We start from the raw sequence: 21,462 nt of genomic DNA on the forward strand, positions 1-21,462 counted from the left end.
TAATCAAATATACCTTGATTTCCTACTTTATTTGATTTTTCTTCATTAACGTTACAAAAATAGTACACAACCAGAACAATGAGGGATATGTTTACAATTTAGTCAGCGTATGATGATCTGCAGTCGATAATAATTCATAAAGCATGCCTCATCTATTTTATGGTACAAAGACACTGAAGCTTAAAGGACTTTTCTATAGCCAAGGCAGACTGGTGAGGGAATTCTTAAGTCTCAGCTGACCCCCAATTTTTCTCAAATAATCCCTGGGTCATCTTCTCTGCATAGGAATCAGTGACCTCTTGAGATACTGGAATGAGTAGGAGAAGCAAAAGCCATCATGCCAGTCCTCCCCCTGATATGACCATCACATGGAAAAATGCTTGAGACTAGTGGAAATATGAATATAGTGATTGCCTTTAGTTACAATCTTCATTCTGAAGAAAAAGGGAGTCTGAATATTACATCTCCAAACTTGGAGGTCTTGAGCTAATAAAATTCTGGGAGGGATACTTAACCTCGTGTCTTGGGATTTAGGAGTCTCTAGATTGAAATTTCCCACATTCTTCTGTTATCAAAAGGTAAGCCTGGGGTTGCAGTTTCAGGATTGCAACCACTTCCAAAAGTGAAGTTTTGCTGAGTTATGACTTGATTTGGAAATATAATCTCTAGTTTGGGGAATCCTGTTCGATATATTAATGATCAAGAGGAGAGCCCATCAGAGGGAGAAGCACTTCAGCAATGATTTGCCTTGTACATCTCTCCCTGTGAAGTATCTGATACTCAACACTGTCAAAAGCACAATCCTGAGCGAGGTGACCTGATTGGAACTGACAGCTCCTATGTTCCACTGAAATCAGGTCAAAAGACAAGTGTGTGGGGAAAGCAAAGACAAATGGAAAAACAGAAAGGTTGATGTAAGTGTCTAATATTTCACAGACTCCAGTGTCTAAAAAATACACGCCTGAGGCCACAAAAATTGTGTATGTTTTTTCTATACCTTTTGGTAAGCAAGTTCTTAGGCTTCGAAGCTTCCTAGACTCTGATTTCACTAGGATTTTGTATAAGTGGTCATAGGCTAACTTCAGCAAAAACAAGACTGGAGGCCACTGAAAATTTTAATATCTTGAGGCTGAGGTATGTTGACTGGACTCACATGGAAAAGCGTGCCTTAATAATTTTCCTGTAAATAAGTAGAAGACATCAGTTTTCAGGCATACCCTTGACCTCTAGGCAGATCTATAACTTTCATCTTGGATGTCTGTCCTTGTAGTTTGTTATATGCAGCACAGGGCATGAGCTTAACTAAGTCTAAAAGAATTACCACTTACGTAGTACTCTTCATCTTCATTTGTACCGGGGAACTTTTTGAAATATATCATTTCTGACTAACAAAAATTTTGGTCATCTAAGTCATTCTGGAGAAAAGCATCTCAAAATTGCTTCATGTTTTCCAGACCAATGGTTCCTTAGTGAAAGGAGAACTAAACTGAACTGGAGAAGCAAATAATTTTCCTAGCAGGATGTCTTCCTTTACAAAACAGGTGACAATACTATTTGCTAAAACAAATGACACTAAATTCAGCAATGCCAAAATTGCCTTTAAAAAGTACCAATGCAAAATCAAAATCAAACATTCTCAGATGGCCTGAAGTCACTGCATTCTTCTGCTAGTCCTAAAATGTAACAAAAAAGCAGACTTGAATGTACTTGAAAGATGTGCTTGAATCAGAGTTGCTGAGTGCACAAAGAGGATTTAGATCTCAAAAAAGTGGAGTACAAACTATCCTTCCCCTCTCACCTGACCATTTTTCTCAAACTCTCAAAGTGTAGAAAACAGCAATTTTAAGGCCTGGATAATTCAAAAGCAGTTTAGCAGATTTTCTCCAACCTTTCCAGAATTTTTTTTTTTTACTCTGGGCTGAGACCAACCATGAGAAATTTCAGCCCAAAAGGCAATTTTTTGGAAAAAAATTATAACCTGCTGAAAGGGGAGGTTTAGATTGAAATGCTTTTCAGCCATAACTATTCCACATCAATCTTTAACACTTTAACTAATGCATTATTAAAATACAGTTTATAGTATGAATTATGTATCTGTAATGTATAAATGCATATATTAGTGTATATGTAATGCAGTAACCAAATATTATGGAAAAAGGTAAGCTTTCTGAATAACAATAAGTGTAAGCAAAATATATGTAGAAACAGAAGAGCTATTATGCAACTATTAACAAGAATACATCTTTACAAATGAAAGGCTCTGACATTTGCCCAGATCAAAAATCCAATTTTAAAGCACTGGGAGATAAGGAATTAAATAGAGTGTAGATATCATCCAAACTGGTATTAAAAGGTTAGCAGTGCTTAAAATTGATTAGTTACCAAGACCAGACAGCCTGCATCCCAGGCTGTGAGAAGAGTAATGGCCAGATGTTGCAGAAGCTTTAGTTGTCATTTCAACAAACTCTCGGGCTAGGGAAGAGCTTCACAGATTGCAAAGTAGGGAGCATCACTCTCTTACAAGGCAGGCATCCCAGCATGTTACACAGCAGCAAAGTTAACAACAGTTGGGAAAAAAACCAACCCCACATCAAAAACCTTTAAAAAGACTTAATAGATCATATGGGCTCCATACCTACGGGAACAAAAACACCATGCAATTTAGGAATTAGGAATCAGTTAGTTTGGGGAAGGAAAGGCTGTAAATGGATAAGTCCTTTGCAAACTGAAAGATCAGAGAACTAAGAGATATGTCAGGATATAGATGAGTACCATACAACAAATTTCAGACTATGGCAGGTTATGTAAAGATATCCAGGAAAGATCACACTCTCCAAGATTAATATAAACTACTTACTGCTTTCCTAGCTGTCATCAAGGCAGGAAAAAAAAGAATAAAATAAATTTTTGAAGACAAACAAAAAGTTAGCACTGGGACATGGGCATGTCATTCTCATCTCCAAGAAATGTCACAGATGACAGCAGCAAAAGTAATATGTGACTGCTGACAAAGATGAGTTCATTACTAGGATTAATAGCAAAAAAAAAAAAAAAAAAAGAAAGAAAAACAGACAGAAAGGGCTAAGGACTAGTTAGATATTTGGTTGAACATGGTGATGCAAACTCTCACTGAATGCCAATACAGTAAATATATTATAGCAAGTAAGTCTGTAAGTCTTTTCATGGTAAATTGTGGTTTTGCCAGTATGGATTTGCCATGAAGAAAATGTGTCAAAAATTTATGAATTAAAAGGAACTATAAGGAAGTGTCAAAGCACCTATTTACCTTGAAAATACAAGAGTCTCAAACAAAGGAAAGCAAAAAGGAAAGAAAAGAAGTTATTCTGCACCTGTAGAGAAATCAGGCAGCACTTCAGTAATTAATATTTATTACTTATGGCACCTTTCGTACATTGAAAATACTGAACAAATATCAACTGACCTATACAACACTCCTACAATACGTGATGCACATAATTATGGAAATGACAGTAGGGAGCTGGCAATGAAATAAAGTCCTGGAGATCCTCCCTTGTGGGGAAAAGCATTGCACATGAGATGAGGCTGCCATGTAGGGATTGCATAGCACACCTGAGGACACAATTTACACTGAAACTGGAGAGACGGAGGAAGAGAGGAAGACAAAAAGGTGGGCAAACCTCCATGGGATATGCAACCAAGACGCTTATAAATGAAAGCAGCAGAAGCTGATTTTGACATGGCTGTTTTAAGGTTTGGAGGTAATCACACTGAAGTTGACCACAGCACCTGCAGGCAAAGCCCCACCAGAAAATGGAAAAAAACTATTTCCCCTCCAGCGTGTAGAATCATAAAATGTCCTGAGTTGGAAGTGACCTACGACGATCATCGAGTCCAATTTCTGACTCCACACAGGACAACCTAAAAGTTAAACCATATATCGAAGAGTGTTGCCCAAACACTTCTTGAACACCAACAGGCTTTGGGCCATGACCGCTTCCCTGAGGAGCTTGTTCCAGTGCTTGACCACCCTCACAGTGAAGAACTTTTTCCTAATAACCAATCTAAATATCCCCTGATGCAGCTTTAAGCCATTCCCTTGCATCTTACTACTGGACACCAGAGAGAAGACATCAGCACCACCCTTTCCACTCACCCTCATGAGGAAGTTGTAGACAGCAATGAGGTCTCCCCTCAGCCTCCTCTTCTCTAAGCTGAATAAACCTACTATCCTCACCTGCTCCTCTTAATTCTTGCCCTCTAGTCCTTTCATCATCTTTGTTGCCTCCCCTTGGACACATTAATATTTTTATATCCTTCTTACTGCACACAGCACTCAAGGTGAGGCTGCACCAAAGTTCAGTAGAAGTGGGACAATTCCTTCTTTTAACCGGTCAGCTACACTGTGCTTAATGCACTCCAGGTTGGCCCTTTTGGCCACCAGGGCACATTGTTGACTCATTGAGCTTCCTATCAACCAAAAACCCCAGATCCCTTTCTGCAGGGCTGCACTCCAGCCTTTTGTCCCCCAATCCACACATTACACCATCCCAGGTGCAGAATCTGGCATTTGCCCTGGTTAAATGTCATACGGTTGGTGATTGCCCAACGCTTAATCTATCCAGATCTCTATATTAGACCTCTCTACCCTCAAGGGAATCAACGGCTCCTCCTAATTTAGTATCAGCAAACTTAGTGTGGACTGAACTCCTGTGTCCAGGTCATTGATAAAAACATTGAAGAGAACTGGCTCCTGAGGAGTGGATGGCTGTGCTTGTTTCTTTTAATCGGGAGCATGGGGTTAAAGCCAGAGACCAGGAATCAGTTCACAGCCTCCACCAGCTAAACTCTCTGCTTGAGACTGATTCATTATAAATCAGCTTTCTTGCAGCTTAGTTTACCCGCCTGTAAGACAGGTAATTCAGAGCCAGACCATCAGCTGTGAACTGGCACAGCTCCACTTGTTTCCCAGTGTCAGAAGGGGACATATTTGGCCAAAATTAAGCGTCACACATCCCTGGTGAGGCAGGCAGAGTGATTTACATCATGACCTGGCTCACTGCATCCATGTCTACATGGACAGGTGCAGACGTGACAGAATGCTGCTCTGATCCAGATGTTGCACAGCTCTTCTTAAGCTGAAATGGCAATGCAGCTTCCAGAGGGGATCTGTCATATGCCTGGCACGTGGTTTGTGTCTATAGGGCACCCACCCATATAAAAATAATTTTTCTCTACCTCACCGGAGCAATGAAGTTTTATTAATCCCAACTAATCGGGCCTCTACTGTTGACAATGAAGCCTGATATGTCCAGGCTTGTCTCTGAAACATTGCTGGTTTCAAAATATTATTTTTATTGTTGTTAGAATAAGCAATCCCCTGCAACACTCTCCCAAACTATGTTTGGGAAGTGAAATGACAAAATCAAACAAGAACAACCTCTTGAAATTCAATTTGTGGAGTCAGGCAGAAAGTAAATAAGCACACACCTGATAGGAAAGCTTCACTTCACTAATATCAACTGAGCATATGACTTAAATGGGCTTCATGTTTTTCTGCCCAATTAACATAACTTCAAAATCTTTCTCTGGTCAAGAGTTCCCAGCCTAGGGTATTCCTTGGCAGAACCTCAAGACATCCTGCTTGAACAGAGAAACAGAAAAAAACATTTCTCTTCTGTGACCTGCCTCCTGGTTTTGACCCAGCATAAGGATTGATGGTTTAGTTATTTAAATTCCCCAGAGAGTTTTGGATTTTCCACAAGGTTAAAATATAATATGGATTATATATCTACTACAAGAAGAGACTAATACATGGTATGCAATATAAATCATAGGTGATGATTTCAGAATATAAAAATATAATATCCTCAGAAATAATTTCATTTATTTTTAAAGGATCCAAAGAATTCATGGATGGTAAAAGAGATCTCTTTAAAAAAGAAAAATCTTACCTGTCACAAGCTGTTGTCCAGCTAGTCCTACTGGAACCATTCCCAGGTTATTCATAGCTGTAGCCCAAGCTGTTGGATCAGTGACTGACATGTTAAGTTGTGTGGTATCTATAGCTATACTTCCCAAACCATCAGCTGCTGCAAGAAAAGAAACACACTGTAAGTAGAAAAGTCAATGCACCAGGATTTTTACCAAAAACCTTCAGTGAAAAATCACAACCACTGCTTATTTTGAGTTTGTTTTGTTTCTTAAGTATGATTCAGCTTTTAGACCACCGATAATAGTGCTTGTGTTGTATAGCAAAACATAAAGACATTGGAAACATTCAACAGACATAAAATGAAACAAGAGTGGTTCAGGCTGGTTATATGAAAAACTTTTTCACCATGAGGACAGTCAAGTAGTGGAACAGGCTGTGCAGTCACCATCCCTGGCAGCTTTCAAGACTCAACTTGATAAAGCCCTGAGCAACCCGTCTGACCCTATGGCTGGCCTTGCTGTGAGCAGGAGGTTGCACTGGAGACCTCCTGAGGTCCCTCCCAACCTGAATGAAACATCCTGTAATCCTCTGATATAATTTAATTATACATAATCTCTGGCAACTTGTCAGAAAGCTGTGAGAATCAAACACCCTCCAAAGAAAGACCTGTTTTCCATGTGGTGCAATTACTTTTTTTTAAAGATTTAAGAATACATCCACCCCTAACTAAAAAGAGGTCAAACCAAATCCATTCACTATGGGAAAATATAACATTTTATTCTAAAAACAAAAAAGGATTATCATGACTATGGTCAAAATAAGATGAGCCCAGGCATGGATTTTTCTGAGTTGGGGAAGGAAGAGTGGGTCGGATAGCTAAGGGATGGGACCTTTCCGATACTGAACGTCCAAACACAAGGTGTGATCACACATTTATGCTTCCCCCTCCCCGGTCACAGCTGCAATCAACTCTTTCCAGCTGTCTTCTTAACAGCCTTTGCAGATCTGAGATAGTTACCAGCAGCCATTGCTTTTCCCCAGTTCCTTTTGCTCCTGTTAGACTTCTTCAGCTAGGAATAATTAACTACTGTATTAATAGCATCTTGAGACGGGATGTCACCGAATGCAGGGCCCATACACAGCTCATTAGGCTCTGAAAGAGAAAAGACAAAATGAGCTATCAAGTGCTGCAGCCAGAACATAGTTGCAAAACAACACACCGCTTTAGGAATCCACTCGATGCTCCTGCCCACTCCCGCTGGATCGCCAGCCCCAGCCTCCTTGCACACATTTAGTGGCCACTGTAGAGGCGTTTCAGCAAATGCTCATCCTTGCCTGCTGAACAGTGCCACGTATGAACCTGTCAGACCACTGAAAAGCCCTTCACAAATTAGGTCTTATCAGTAGCTACACAGCCTCCTCGGCATGAAGACATCAGCTGAAAGAACATATTAAGGGAGGAATATGATTTTTTTTTTTTAACTGTTAACAATTAACTGATGTTGCAAGTTTCAAGGAAATAGTCTCCTGTTCTGAGATGAAAAGGGGAAAAAAAATACTCTGCGATGACTTACAGAACGGAGCCTGCAGAGACATGGAAAAGCAAGAAAACCTAAAAAGCTGAGGATGATGCCTGCTCCTTAACTAACACCGTATCTTTGGCTCACAAAGGTTAGTTAGCTCAAAGCCAAGGCGGAGTATTTCCTTCTAGCTAAACCACACTGCCTTCATCAGGTATCTGTCAAACCATGAATTTTACCTACAGTTAGATTCTAGCTGTTGCTGTTGTTGTGTGTGAAGCTCACCGTGTTAGTGCATTGCTGATCAGAAAGGAGGCTGAATGAGCGAATGGGTAAGAACTGTGACCGAAGACTGTGAGCTCCCAGCACCCACAGCAGAGGGAGCAAACACTGGAGCGAAGATAATCACAGATATATGCCCGTGTTAGTCTTTGTCCAATAGTTACATGTGACTATGGACAAAGGGGGGCTGCGGTATTTTTTTGGCTGGTGAGCAGCCTAAGGGGTCTGACCTCTAGCCTTTGGTGCTAGTGCAACAACTGCCCAAGTGCTTACAAGTGTTCAGGCAGGTCATTAATGCTCTGCAGGTGCATCTCGGTGACTTGCTCAGCCCTAGGATATTTGTGCTGTCTTAAAAAAGTACTTGAAAGACCTTAATTAAGAGGTTACCAACATGAAAACCCTAAGAATTCATCTTTAGAAAAGATGAATAATTAACAAGATTACACTATATTTTAGCTTAGTACCTCCCACACTTTTCTTTTTTCATGTGATGTGCATAAAATACAAGCCAGATAGTTTTATATTATAGTTCCCTGTACAGATCACTTCATAGGAACATGACCACATCAATAGCTGTAAAAGTGAAGAGTCAGGATCAGACAATGCTGTACATTTTTTAGTATGTTGTAATTTTCAAATAAGCAGTATACTAGGTTAAAAAGCATTTTGTTCAAATCTACAGTGGGTCTATTTAAAAGTCAATATTTATCAACTCTTAATATTTGAATTTGCAATTCCAATTCTTATTTGATCTCCACTATTCATTATACATAACATAAAATAATTTTATGATAAAATTAGCTTTTAAATAACATCTATAAACACCAAACCAACATTGAACAAAAGTCCTCTGCAGGGAACGTGACTAACATAAGGCAAGCCACCCGAGATTTATGTCAAGTTTTTAAAAACTGGATGTCTCCTGTTCAGCTCCTTAAACGTGTACTTAGCTCTTTCCACTCAGGCTATAAACTTCGGACCACAAACATCTATTTCAAGGTTAGAGCCGCCTGAATTATTCCTTGTCAATAAGTTATTTCTCACACAATACAGCCTCCCTTGCTTGTTATGAATCATTCCCAAATCAATCCTGATTTACAAATATATGCTGAATAGCCCAGATGAGAGTGGTTCACTTCTTCCCGTGACCAGCAGCCTTCTTGCCTTGATGTAGGACGGCGCGTCTGAAAACCAATAACGATGAAACACCTCTTCATACCTTGCTGTGTGCTAGTTGCTTGTCCCCATAATGCATCACCCTGACTACTGGGGAGGAAGGAGGTGATGCCCCATGGGTTTGGGGCGAAGGCATCTCAAACAGGTATGGATTATTGGGATAAAGGGTAGAAAATGGGTGTTGGAATCTCTCTGCCACCTTCTCTCTGCCTGTTTTACTACCTTGTGAAGTGTGTGCTGGGTGACACAACGAGGTCTGCTGCCAAACTCTACACTCTCTTCCTCCCAAACCCGCATTGCAGTTGTACCAGCTCTGCCAGAAATGGGAACTGGTCCATGAAGAATCAGACACTGGGCTAGACAAATGCACCTCAGCCTCCTGGGAATGAGTAAGTAAGTGACTTTTTTTGGTGTTTGCCTTCTACCAGGTTGTTCACATATTTCAAATTTTGGTATACTTTCATGAATCAGCCACAAGTATTTGTCCTTGCATAGGAGGAAGGACATAACACTATGAATATGAAATAAAGCAGAATCAGTGGGTTAATTGGTGAAAGTCCTGTTGTACTATGCCACCAGCTCTGCCCAATGTGCCATGAAAGTCTTTGCTCGAAACATTTTCATAACCCACACTGGCTCCGAGCAGCTTTGCTTTCTCTCTGACCATCAAGTCTACTGCTTTATCAGCAGGACCTGGATGCAGTGGAGGCTGAACCAGGGGAAAAACCACAAAAGAGCACGTGAGGAGCCTAAAGTGGAACTAGTCCTATCTAACCAAGAACTGCTGCAGGCTATTTTGTCAGTGGAAGAGAGCTGAATAACAAGTATAAATGCACCTATGAACATAGAATAATTTGCAGCAAGCTGTAGGCAGAACTAAGGCTACATCCTGAAGGACACAGCCTGTAGAAACTAAGTCTCTTAAAAAGAAAAATACTAATTGCAAACATCCCTTGTACCGACAACTCAACAGTTACATTAACACAGAGAAACATAATATGGCTAAAATAATCTCACAGGCATTTCACACCTGATTTAGACTCAACCATTAGCTTTTGTTTTAAAGCTTTGAAAATTGGGATGGGGGAAGGTTTCATTAATGCTTAAAGTAAAATCAGCTTTGGACAAATTTCAGCGTTTCTTTGTATAGCTCAGACACTGCACTATTATACCCTTCATGACACTGGAAACAAAATAAGCCAGGGAAACAAATAAACCCACTCACTAGGTCATAAAAAGCCAAGTGCTGTGTATGATGAGAAATACATCTACTAGTAAATATTCTTGCTTAATAATAAAAGGAATCGCTGTAATATTGGTTAAACAGGCAAGAAAGTGTAAGCTTATGCAGGGATCCTGTGTATTCTGAGCAGACATTAATCAACACCATTTCACTGACGTTGCACCTTTAGAAAGCATTCCTGATTTGTAACTCATTACTACTCCTCTGGGCATTAATGACCTGAAGATATATGTAAAAGAAATTTGTGTTTATAAACACTTGTGCATGGGAGTAGCTTTACTCCAGGGGAGTAACTTCACAAGCAAATAAAACCATAATCCTGATTTACAGGAGAAAATGTGTAAAGTCTTCTGGGTGTTGCTGGTTCTTGAGGTCAGGGAGGGAAGGAAGTGGCAGAGGTGTTAATACAAACTTGAGAGCTTCTGATTAACAAAATTTTAATGCCAAACAGCATAAAGTGATTCCACAGGCCACTTTTTGTGGTCTCTCTTTCTGCAGGCACAATGCAAGTACCAGTTCTTGGATGGTGGATTGTGGGAGACATTTAGACTTTCCTCAGACAGGTTGTCAGAAAGATAAAGCACCCTCAAGTTCATACCAATGAGCATTTCTCAGTCATAGCAGTCATAGCAGATTGTACTTAGTACGCATATTTTATACCAGGCAATTAAATGCAGTTACCCAAATGAATACAGAAGTCGGTTATATATTGTGCATCAATTATCACAGGCAATGAATGCCATGAGACAAAGAAATTAACACAACATAAAACTAATTCAATAACACAGCAGATTGCTAAGTTAAAATCCTACCCTTTAGATATCCATAACGCCACAGACAATGAATTACGACACGGAGTGAAGCTGATGAAATGCACCACCGTAACGAGGCTCTGTGGAGCGCCTGGGTCAGCAGCCAGCGCCAGGATACAAGGAAGAGGTTCTCTGCCCAGCACTGACACCGACCTGCTGGGTGACCTTCAGTCATTCACCTCTTTGTCTAATTTTAGTGACCACTAAATCCTTCAAGGAAAAGACTGATTCCATCAACCTTTTGAAACCTAGGACTACGAGTCACAAAGACACTAAATGTTATTGGTGCCGGTTCTCGAGACAACACAGATGGGAAGGAGCAATGTGCTATCTTGTGAACTGTTACATCTAGGTGAGTTTTCCAGTTCTTACAAGAACAGCATGTGCAAAGTGTTCGTTACTGCTCGCTGTGATTCACAGGACAGCGGTCATTAGGTTGGTCACATTCCACCTGACCTGCCAAAGTACAGGTCATTTACCAGGCTAGCTCCAGCTGCCTTCTAAAATATATCAAGTGTTTTGTATTGGTTCTTCCCAGTGTTTTTATTTCTCCAGCTGCAGACAGGACTCCCAGTAAAGAAGGAAGAAAAAGAAAGAAAAGATAGACAAGGATTTGCTGTCAGTCACTATCCATTTCTTCCTGACCATCTTAGGATGAAGAAGAAAGCTGGGAGGAGCAACAATGAAAATGACACTGTTATGCCATAGCCAGCCAACCTGGAGCACAGGAACAAAAGAACATCTCCAATGTGACTCTAAAGATGTCTTTTATTCATAATATTGCATGTGCACCGTTTCAAGAAGCAGCATTGTCTCATATTTTTGCATGGTTAGTGGTATGTCAACACCCAGAAAACCTCACTTAAATTCTGAAATTCAAAAGCAATTGAAGGAAAACACATTTCTTGCAACAATTTTAAAAAAATGCCACCCATTTACTAATTCAATTAAAAAAAATACATGAGCTACCAGCATTTTTGAAAAAGTGTTTTATTTTCCGGGATGGGACCCTAACTTAGGCATCTAACGTACGCTTCATCCCCCTGCAGCTCTACTGAAGAGAAGCCAGCTGCTTTCCAGGGTCCGCAGTGAGTCACCCTGTTTACCTGGTTTTGTCTGTCACATCTCCCTCTTACAGGAGGTCTTTGAAAGCAATGCTTGATCCTGCAGAAACTGGCACTTTCCTTAAGAAAACTGCTTCATTAGGCACAAGCCAGTGAAGATAAGCAGAGTTTGACCCTTAGAGCCTTACTTGGGGGAGCTCTGGTTATGTGTTCACTTACATAATAATTCTGATCTTATGAATGAATTATAACATCTTTGCTCATTCTAGATTATGCCATTAAAAAAACTAGATCATCATCTTATAAACTCATAAAACATATGCTGCAGCATTAAGAGATTTCACTTTTCACTACAAACACTGAATATGTAGGGTTTTACATAGTTACAAAGGATCCGTTCCACCAATTTTCACTGAAAAACAGTTAACGAGTAAACCATGGCCATACTGATAGGACTAAGACAACTTAGGAAAAAATCACAATATATTTACAGTTTCCTTCTGAATTTAACAAAGCCAATTTGCACAAAACACATTTTCTGGAAGAACTGCTCATTTGAGATGCTGCATTACTTAAATCCTCTGCCCCAGCACTTCTTGAAGATAACACAAGGTACACACAAAGGCCAGATTTCCCTCAGAAAGCAGAACACTGGAAGATTTCAACAGTGAAAAAAAAATAAAACAAAGGTCTTCAAGATAAACAGGTGTTCTCTTGCGATGCTCCTTGAAAGGTCACCCCGTAATATTTCATGCTAAATCCCAAACTTCACTGGCATCTCAGAGCAAAGCCTTAACAGGTTAAAAATGTGCTTTTTCTTTTGTGTGTATTTTAGCAGCTGCAGTCTGAATATGCTGGAGTCTATAAATAACAGAATCTGGAGGCACATTAAGCAAAGCATTATAGAAGTCCAGCTTAGTGATTGAAAAAGCATACGCAGTTCCAAAATCATCTGGAAGGGGGGGGGAAAGCAACTTTGCAGGCTAGCAATGCAGCACAGCCTTGATAAAAACAGGTCTGATACTATTCCTTGAACACAAAACACTGTTGTGAATTGATGATTGCATCTTCGCTTTTCAGTCTGTTGAGACAGCTTGCAGTTGTGAATCACTTGCTTCCTATTTAAAAGGGCAGTGGCTTACTGACTGAATCAGACCAACCCTTCCTTTAAATTTCTGCAATTTAAGAATTTATATTAAACAACAAAAAAATTATTCTGAAATCTTTTAATTACTTACAGCAGTATTTTAATAGTAGACCTTGTATCATATTGTTTTCTACTGAAGGCCACCAATTGCTTTAGAAACTTGACATCCCACACCACTGTATTTCAGACAACAGAGAAAGCACCCAAAGCAGGTCTTGAGCAAACACACTTCAGCAACTTCAGTGGAAGGCTGAATACTGAAATGTTCCCGTGAGAGGTGTTGGAATGCCTCCTCAATGCCATACGGTACCTGGGACAGTCACTATATGTGGGCTATACATGCTATTTCTTATCTATCTGGGCTTGAGGGAACACCTATATAAATGCACCACACTTATCACAAAGCTTCTCCCACACTACTGTGCGATGTCCTTACCTCAGGTTTACTAGAGCTATTTCAAGCAGCTGCGATACAAAGCGTTGTTTGGCTGTTTGGTTTTTTTTTTAAGAAAAACAGATGAAGGAAAAAAAAGAGGGGGGAAAAAAAAAAAAAGACCAAAGCAAGCTGGGACACACTTCCAGAAAGAACATTTTAGCTTCCTGGCTAACCAGAACTGAAATCACTCCCATGCCACCTCCTGAAAAAATGAACAGCTTGACGGGTAAGCCCTGTCTGTGGCAGAGCCCCGGGGATGGTATCATACAGTTCATCAGAGGCTGGGGAGCCTCGTTACTGAATTTCCAAATGAACACAGACTGCTCTCTTCTAGCCCCAGAAGACCAAGAGACAGTTGAGTTTCACATGGCAACATTATGTAGGGAAAATCTATTTTAAGCAAGTTTTTAGAAGTTTCTAAAATGCATTCATTATCATTTTTCTTCTCCTTCGAAGCCTATATAATTGAACTCCTGAGTTAAAGCAGCCTGTCTTTTCAGGCAGAGATTCATGGGGAAAAAAAATTCTTGTCAATCAAACTATTTTCATATTTTTAAAATACACTTTTAACATTGGACCAAATTGTGACAAGAGGTGACATCTAAGTGTCCTTGGTTATGTGCCTGGGTGATCTGCAGAGCGCTTTTTCGCCAAGTACTGAAGTGATCTAAGGTCATATTGATCAAAATTTTATGCAAGACCATCAAGTATTCTCTCAGTGATGGCTGCTAAGTGAAACTCCGGAAAAGAGGTTTAGGCTTGTTTTGGTTTAATTCAAGGTTTCTGGTGATAAATTTTGCTTACGAGAAAAACTCACTATGTCTTCCATCAATTTGTATCTGCCCTCACTCCAAAAGCTGCCATCCCGTCTTAGCACATTGCACTCAGGATCTTTTCTGCAGCTACAAGCTCTGAATTGGTAGTGTGCTCTCTGGTCTCATTTATCTTGTATTCCTTCCATTTCTCTTAGCATATCTCCTGTTCTTCTCCATTTACCTCACAATACTCTTCCTTGCTTTCCCTTGGTTTTTTTTTTTTTTTTTTTTTGCTTCCATCCATTGACTCCACACTTCCCCTTACAACAGAGGCACGTTTCTTGCCTTAGGCTGCCACGGGCCATTCCCTCATCCAAATATCTCTTCACAGCCAAGACAGTATTGTCTGTTATACTGTGCTGTTTTATTAGGGGAGGGAGGGATTCATCTCACCTAACTTCAGCCAACGCAGACATCTATGCCTGAGCTTTCCTGCTGCCCTGTTGCCAATGGGGAGAACCAGATATGACAGCCTGTTTCAGACCCCTCCCTCACTAGGCAATGAAACACACCTTGGAGGTACACATCTCACTCCTCTGGCTAAAAGTCTACACTGCAATTTTGGATGTGGACATCTGCTTTGTCAAACACCCACGGGATGAGATGAGCTGGGCTGAGCAAATTGTGCCTTGGGAGCCCAGCCACTGCTCAGCTACCTGGATGCTGTATGAATCCCAACAAGATACTCGGTCCCCAGGGACTCAGCTCCCACTCCTGTCCTTTGCCTGCCTGGTAACCCCAGCACAGAAAACCTCAGGAGAACAGAAATCATGACTCAGTTTGCAGTAACTCATGAGAAGGTCCCCAAATATAGATACATACGGATATTTAGAGAGAGAGATGGCTTGCTTTCTGGGGGTTTTTTGTTGTTTTTCTTTCCTGCCCATCCCCAGTGAATATGCCAACATATGACTATTAGTGTTTGACAACGGGAGCTGCCCACTCAAACACATTTCCTACAACTGTGATGCCCTACATCTGCCTGTTCCCTGGAGAGAGAACTCCTCCTGGCCATTTTCTTCTCACTTCCAAACAAATCCTATCTCCTCAGCCCCATTTCTTTCCCAGACACTTAACTCCCTTGCTCCTTGCAGCTCCCTTCTTAAAGGTCAGCATCTACCACATAACCCTCTGAGCTACCACAGTCCCTTGTTTCTGCCCATCAGCCTTCGCCAGGCTGCTACTGACTTTCTTTTTCCTTCATGCCATGCTTGGGGCCAGCACTTTATTTTGATTAGGAGGTGAGAACAGCTACAGGGAGTTTCCCTCTGTCAGCTGGTTGCTGTGGGTAAATGAGGGGAACAAAGAAGTTTTCCCACCTCTCACAGAACAAAACAGAGCTTCTAGGCTCTTTGTGCTCCCTCATATCCATTAGCTTTCAGCAGAGGTTGTTGCTAAGTGAAGCCAGTAACTGTGTCTGTTTTCTGAACAGTTCTGTATGGGATCACCAAAAAGTTACTGTAGAGCTGCAGACTTAGGAATATCACATACTCTGTGGTTGTGCTCTTTTTCATGGGACACTTGGACACCTTCTTTCTCTTCCACTGAGGGAGAAGCAATCCCATATTTAACACCAGATCAAATCTGGAGAACAGCAGTTACTGTATATGACCTATGATCAGGCAACAAAAATTATTTTGAGGCTTCTCCCTTGTAACTAGCTGTCAGGGGATCAGGACAGATGAGACTTGAACTGCCGATCATGGTGAATATAATGATGCTAAAAGCCCACCCTCCCTCCAGGTGGTCCTGCTGTACCTTTACCCAATCAACAACCCTTCCACTTCCCCTTCTCTGAAACGCTTTCTTGTATGTGCATTTCCTTTCTCCAATTTTTCAATTATAACTCTTCAGGGCAGGAAATCATGTGGATTTTCCCTCAGGCAGGGCTAAAAACTACTAGAGACTCAGCGCTCCTTGTGCTGTAATTGGACTGATGCTGGCTTTAGCCAGGAGCCCCTCGGGCAGGGATGTCAGCAGCAAGCCAGCGATGCTCCGAGATCCAGGGGCAAGGCCATCCTCCTGCCAGGCTTCCGCATAGCACCTCGTGCAGCCAGGATTTCGTCTCTTTTGAGACTTTTAAGACACTACTGTGATGTAAAATTAGGAACAGTGATGATGATAGCATCCTCCCTCTCTACTCATGGAGGCCCTCCACCCCTTTCACATAGTTAATAATCCTTTCACCCACTCTTTTCTGAAGGATTGTAGGTTTGTTTGTCTTGCCTTATTTGAATTATAAGCTCTTCAGGGGAGAGAATTTGCCTTTATCTATGTTGGTAAAGCACAATGCAAATTTACTGCACTATATAAATATTTTCTAATAACAAGGGCAATAACAAGAATAATGTATTTACTTTACTGTACTACAGTACTTCCAGGCTTCAAGATACAATCAGAAACAACCCAAAGTCAACAACAGGACCAAAAGATTTGCAGAACCTTTAACTGTGAAGCGGAAGGCATGAAGTCACTGTGTGAAACTTTGGTCAATTAGTGACTTATATTCATAAATAGCTGTTGCTACTGCAGTAAAAATCCTTGCAAATTGGCCCTCTGGAAAATGTAAAGCAGAATGTAACCAGTGTAAACCAGCAGAGCACTGCTTCACATGTGTATTCTAAGGGTCACAAATGGCCTACTAGTTACTTTTTAAACAAATGCAATGTTAATACTTTCACCGCAATATTATGAATAAAGCATTTGGCCTGTAGCTATGAATATGGTAACTGACGGCTTTTGGCTTGTTTGTTTATACTGTCATCCAGCAAACTTCTGTACCATGCTCTCCTGGGACTAAATCTTGACTTCACCCCTTGAATACGCAGAGGACGTAGCCTGTGTAAAGGGCGCTGGGGTGCAGCAGTTTCCCTCAGCTTCCCCCATGTAGCTCGATGGCCACTGCTCAACACCCTCCCTACAGCAGCACAGAGCTCTTCTGGCACACAGGAGGGACAACGGGGTGCCAGGGTCAGTGTCCATGCCTCTTTGGCACCACCTCTGCTCATGTTGTTAATGGTTTGTTATCCTTCTAAGGTCCAAGGTATCAAGTTAATCAAAATAATTGTGATGATGCAAGGGATTAAACCGACAGGAGTATGAACTGCCCTTGTTCATCCAGGTGATACTACTGGACATGCAAAGCAGATACATGTAGAGAACAAAACCCTGTCCTTTGAATTTACAGTCTGAATAGAAAACATCTTGTGAGACCGGTGTATTTCTGTCTAAAATATATGGTTTAATTTAGGAGTGCCCGGGTGACACTAGTGGCCCGTGATATATAAGTAGTCAGGTTAAATGACCTCTATGTACCTTCTTGCCTGAAGCTCAAAGCAACAGCAAGTGAAGCAGTTTGAATGGGTCCCATTTATTTTTCTTTTAATTGCCTGCTAATATTTGTTTCAGTAAGAAAGACTAATAGACCCCCTCTATCTCCAAATGTCTGCGCTTTTGGATAGTTTGGAAGTTCAGCCAAAACAAATAAGGGGTCTTCAGTTCTCTAGACATGGAAAAGCAACTGGATGCGGATCCAGGAGATTCCTGTTCCTCGTATAGCTCTGCCATAGTCAAGTAATTTAAACTCTTTGTGCCTTGATCCCCCACCCATGAAATAGTGTGATAATACTTTCTTTATCCCACACTTTATTAATCTTGCCTAGTCAGGCTGTCCTCTGCTTATGGGGTATGTCCAGCATCACAGGACCATGAGCTGAGTCTGCAGGTAACACAGGATTGCATTAGGTTGAGGAATTTTTTTTCCCTAATAAAAATCAAAACCAAAGCAGAGTAGAACAAACAAAAAAAGACACTGATCATAATTTCTTATGGAATCGCTGTCTATCTGAATGTGGAGAAAATAGCAAGTTTCCTTTAAAAGGACTCGCAATGAAATTCACACTCTGTCAGGTGTAAATTACAGCCTGTATCTCATCTTGTTCCATCTACAGCTCCTTTCTTAGTCATGCATAGCAGCAGCGTACAAAAATATTTCCTGCATGTGATCAAACGATATGGGCACATCAGATGCAAACAAAATATGAGACTTTAAAAAAATTGTTTACTAGTATCTTAAAAGAAAACTAAAAGTTTGTAATCATGTCATTTCTCAACCAGATAACTGATTTACTTGGGAATACAATTGTGCTTGGGAACACAATTCAAATAAATCTATGAAATATTTTCTTTAGGAAGTTACAGGGAACAGGGAACTGAGGTATCTAAAAATAAATGACACACCACCACCACCCCCCCAATCCCAGGAACATGATTATATCATGCAATCACACATACAGTAGAACACTTAATTTAAGTCCTGATCATAACAGAGCTGCCCAGCAGAATAGCACGGGAGATACGCTTTTCATCTTTTTTTCCCCAGTCTTTTACACAAGACTTTCTGATTGCATATGCTTTATGACATCTAATAGATTACTTCAGAAAAATATCTATACGCCATACTAAACACTGCAGAAACCCAGTTTCATCTATGCTCATCTTTAAAACAGTGAGCTCCTCCCCAAGTCCCAACAGCTCCAACCCCAAGGTTGGTGATGCTGCAAGTGCATCGCTGGCACCCAGTGAAGCATCACTAAGTTCGGGAGGAGTCGCAAGATGTAATTGTAGCACATTGTTGTGTTAGTCCATATTTCAGGGCACAAACAAGATTTCAGCCTTGGTAGAAATCAAATGTTGTTAATCTTAAGGACAACTGTGGCTAGGGGCAAGGGAGCAGCATATTCAGTTTAATTAAATGGCTCAACTAAGAAATTCTCTCTTTTAAGTTGGCAATTTCCTTTCATTCAGGAATAGTTTAAACAGTCTTAATTGTTAAGCTATCTATACAAAGACTATACCTAAGCTTTACTGATTAGCTCTCCAAATGCTTATCAGCTGGTGAAGCCTTGATGTTTGCTACAGCTCAGAGGAGAAGCAATAATTTTCTAGATGATAATCAAACCCCTTCGTTGGGCACTCAAGTTAAAAATTTGCTTTTTAAAATAGTGCATGAATAAAAAGCTTCATATGGTTTCTCAGTGAATGAAAAGAGATGCCAACCTGCTATGAATGGCTACAGATCCTCTGAAGAACCTGCAGACAAGGTACCGGATTTTCTTGTCGTTTCTGGCACAGTTTTTGCACTTTCCAGGATAAGGCAATCAAGCTTTGACCCTTAGCTTCCTAGTAATCAACATCTGGGCCAGTAAAATCAGCTTAATTGTGGTCCATGCATGTTTCTAAGGGCGCTTTAATGGTGGAAAGTTTCATGTTCCATCTCATCTCAGTGGTACTAAGATTCACGTATGCAGATCCATTGCTGAGAATGGCCTGGCCTCTGTTATCATTAATTGAAGCATATTAAGAGACTTGGCAGAAAAAAAAAAAATCCAAATTTGAAATGTCAAGAGACAGATCCATCTAGTTTCACATCCTGTTGTTATAATATACCTTAATTACAGTTAATTAGGAGATATTGTTCCTGGTGGAAGAGCATCTGACACAGCTTTTGTGGGTGATTAAACATAGAACGGGATCGGATGCATTTGTTGAATGCAGGATCTGTTTATTATGACTGCACAACTCTATCTAGAGCATCATTCCTATTACATAGCAAAACAAAAGAAAGTCACAGGCCAAAAATATTTCCCTTGCCTCATGATGCTTTAATATTCCCTGCTATGTTCTTAAATTTTCTGCTGCTAGCCCCTTAGGACTCTCGCGCATGATCCAGCTCCCACTGAAGTTAATCAGAGGCTTCTCAGTTGGCTTCAGCTGAGCCACATCAGATGATCCTAAATGAACAGCAGATAGAGGAAAGGGCTGAGGGAAAACGAGTGCTACAGGGATTGACCTCTGTGGAAAAACAATGCAGTTGGGCACAATGTCAATGAGGGCTTTGATGCCATTTGTGAAAGAGTAATCTTTGATTTATTGGAGGAGTGCTATTAGCTGGAATACTTTCCTTATACGGTATAAAACACAAAAAGTGGAAACCCAGACTGAAGCCATGAGTTCAGCTTCTGCTGGTGTCAATAAGGTTCGCTCACACTCATTGATCTATGGCTGTATATGACCCTGAAATATGTTTTGCTGGGCTGCCTGAGATCATTGCTCATGCTTAGAATAGAAATGGCAGGATTGGTTTTATCACTGAGAAGTAAGCAGTGCATGTCTTCTGCCTGAAAAGTAATCAAATTAACATTTGTGAAGCAATCTTTTTTCTCAGTTTAAAAAAAAAAAAAAGTAATATTATTGGCTAGATTACTTGTACTAGAGAAAGGCTTGTTTTTCACAAACTCTATGCACACTGGTTTCCTAAATGCTCATTTACTATGAACTGCAACAATTGTGATAAATCATTTGCTATTTACTCTTTAATGCAACTACATGCTTTGGACAAAGATTTTTATTATTATTATTTATTCATTTTTAAAAGCAAAACCACTCTTTTAACACATTTTTCCACTCCCAGTGATGGATTTTATCTTTGATATGTGATCCAGCTATTTAACTACCTCTCACTACTTCTCCCATGAATTGTTTATACAGCAACTTGGCAGCATAATTTGCATATCACAGGAAAGATCCCATTACATGTTCCCAGAGGTGCGGTTTCACCAGCTTTATCACTTTCTGCCACCTATGCATATCCCTGAAGCAGAGTGTCTGGTTAATCCAGAAAGGCAATTCTTGGCTGCCAATAGTAATTAAACATTAATGGTGCAGTTACAGAATTTTCAGTCACTCAAAACTTATCTCCCCATTGTCTTTGATAAATATAATACCTAAAAAAGATATTTATCTTTTCATATAAATTTTCCTGCCGCAGGAAGATCACAGAGCATTACCTTTACTGTATTCTGTTCAGCTGTTGCAGACTTGACCTAAATTAATTAGACAAGGAACAAATGCACAAAGAAAAGTTGAAAAGAAGGAAAACGTGCTTAGAAGCTGAGTAACTTATGTATCACAGAAGAACTGGAGAAGACTTGGGACTGGATGTGGAATTTGCTCTTCGGACTCTTATTTGGTGACTGAAGGGGAAAATGGCTC

The 21,462-nt window shown here is 40.4% G+C and overlaps 1 protein-coding gene across 6 annotated transcripts in view; it reads right to left on the reverse strand.

Moving 5' to 3' along the window:
- ENOX1 (ecto-NOX disulfide-thiol exchanger 1) overlaps positions 1 to 21,462 on the reverse strand; it is a 370,433-nt gene that overhangs the window by 132,219 nt on the left and 216,752 nt on the right. For all 6 annotated transcript variants that reach the window (XM_054809849.1, XM_054809876.1, XM_054809859.1 and 3 more), the window contains 2 exons: positions 6,933 to 7,067; positions 5,934 to 6,071 (listed from right to left, as the gene is read on the reverse strand). In XM_054809849.1, coding sequence (XP_054665824.1) covers positions 5,934 to 6,071; positions 6,933 to 6,942 — 148 coding nt within the window. In that variant the 5' untranslated portion in view covers positions 6,943 to 7,067. The remainder of the gene's footprint in view (positions 1 to 5,933; positions 6,072 to 6,932; positions 7,068 to 21,462) is intronic.

The sequence above is a fragment of the Grus americana genome, chromosome 1, assembly GCF_028858705.1.
Source record: "Grus americana isolate bGruAme1 chromosome 1, bGruAme1.mat, whole genome shotgun sequence".
NCBI lineage: Eukaryota > Metazoa > Chordata > Aves > Gruiformes > Gruidae > Grus > Grus americana.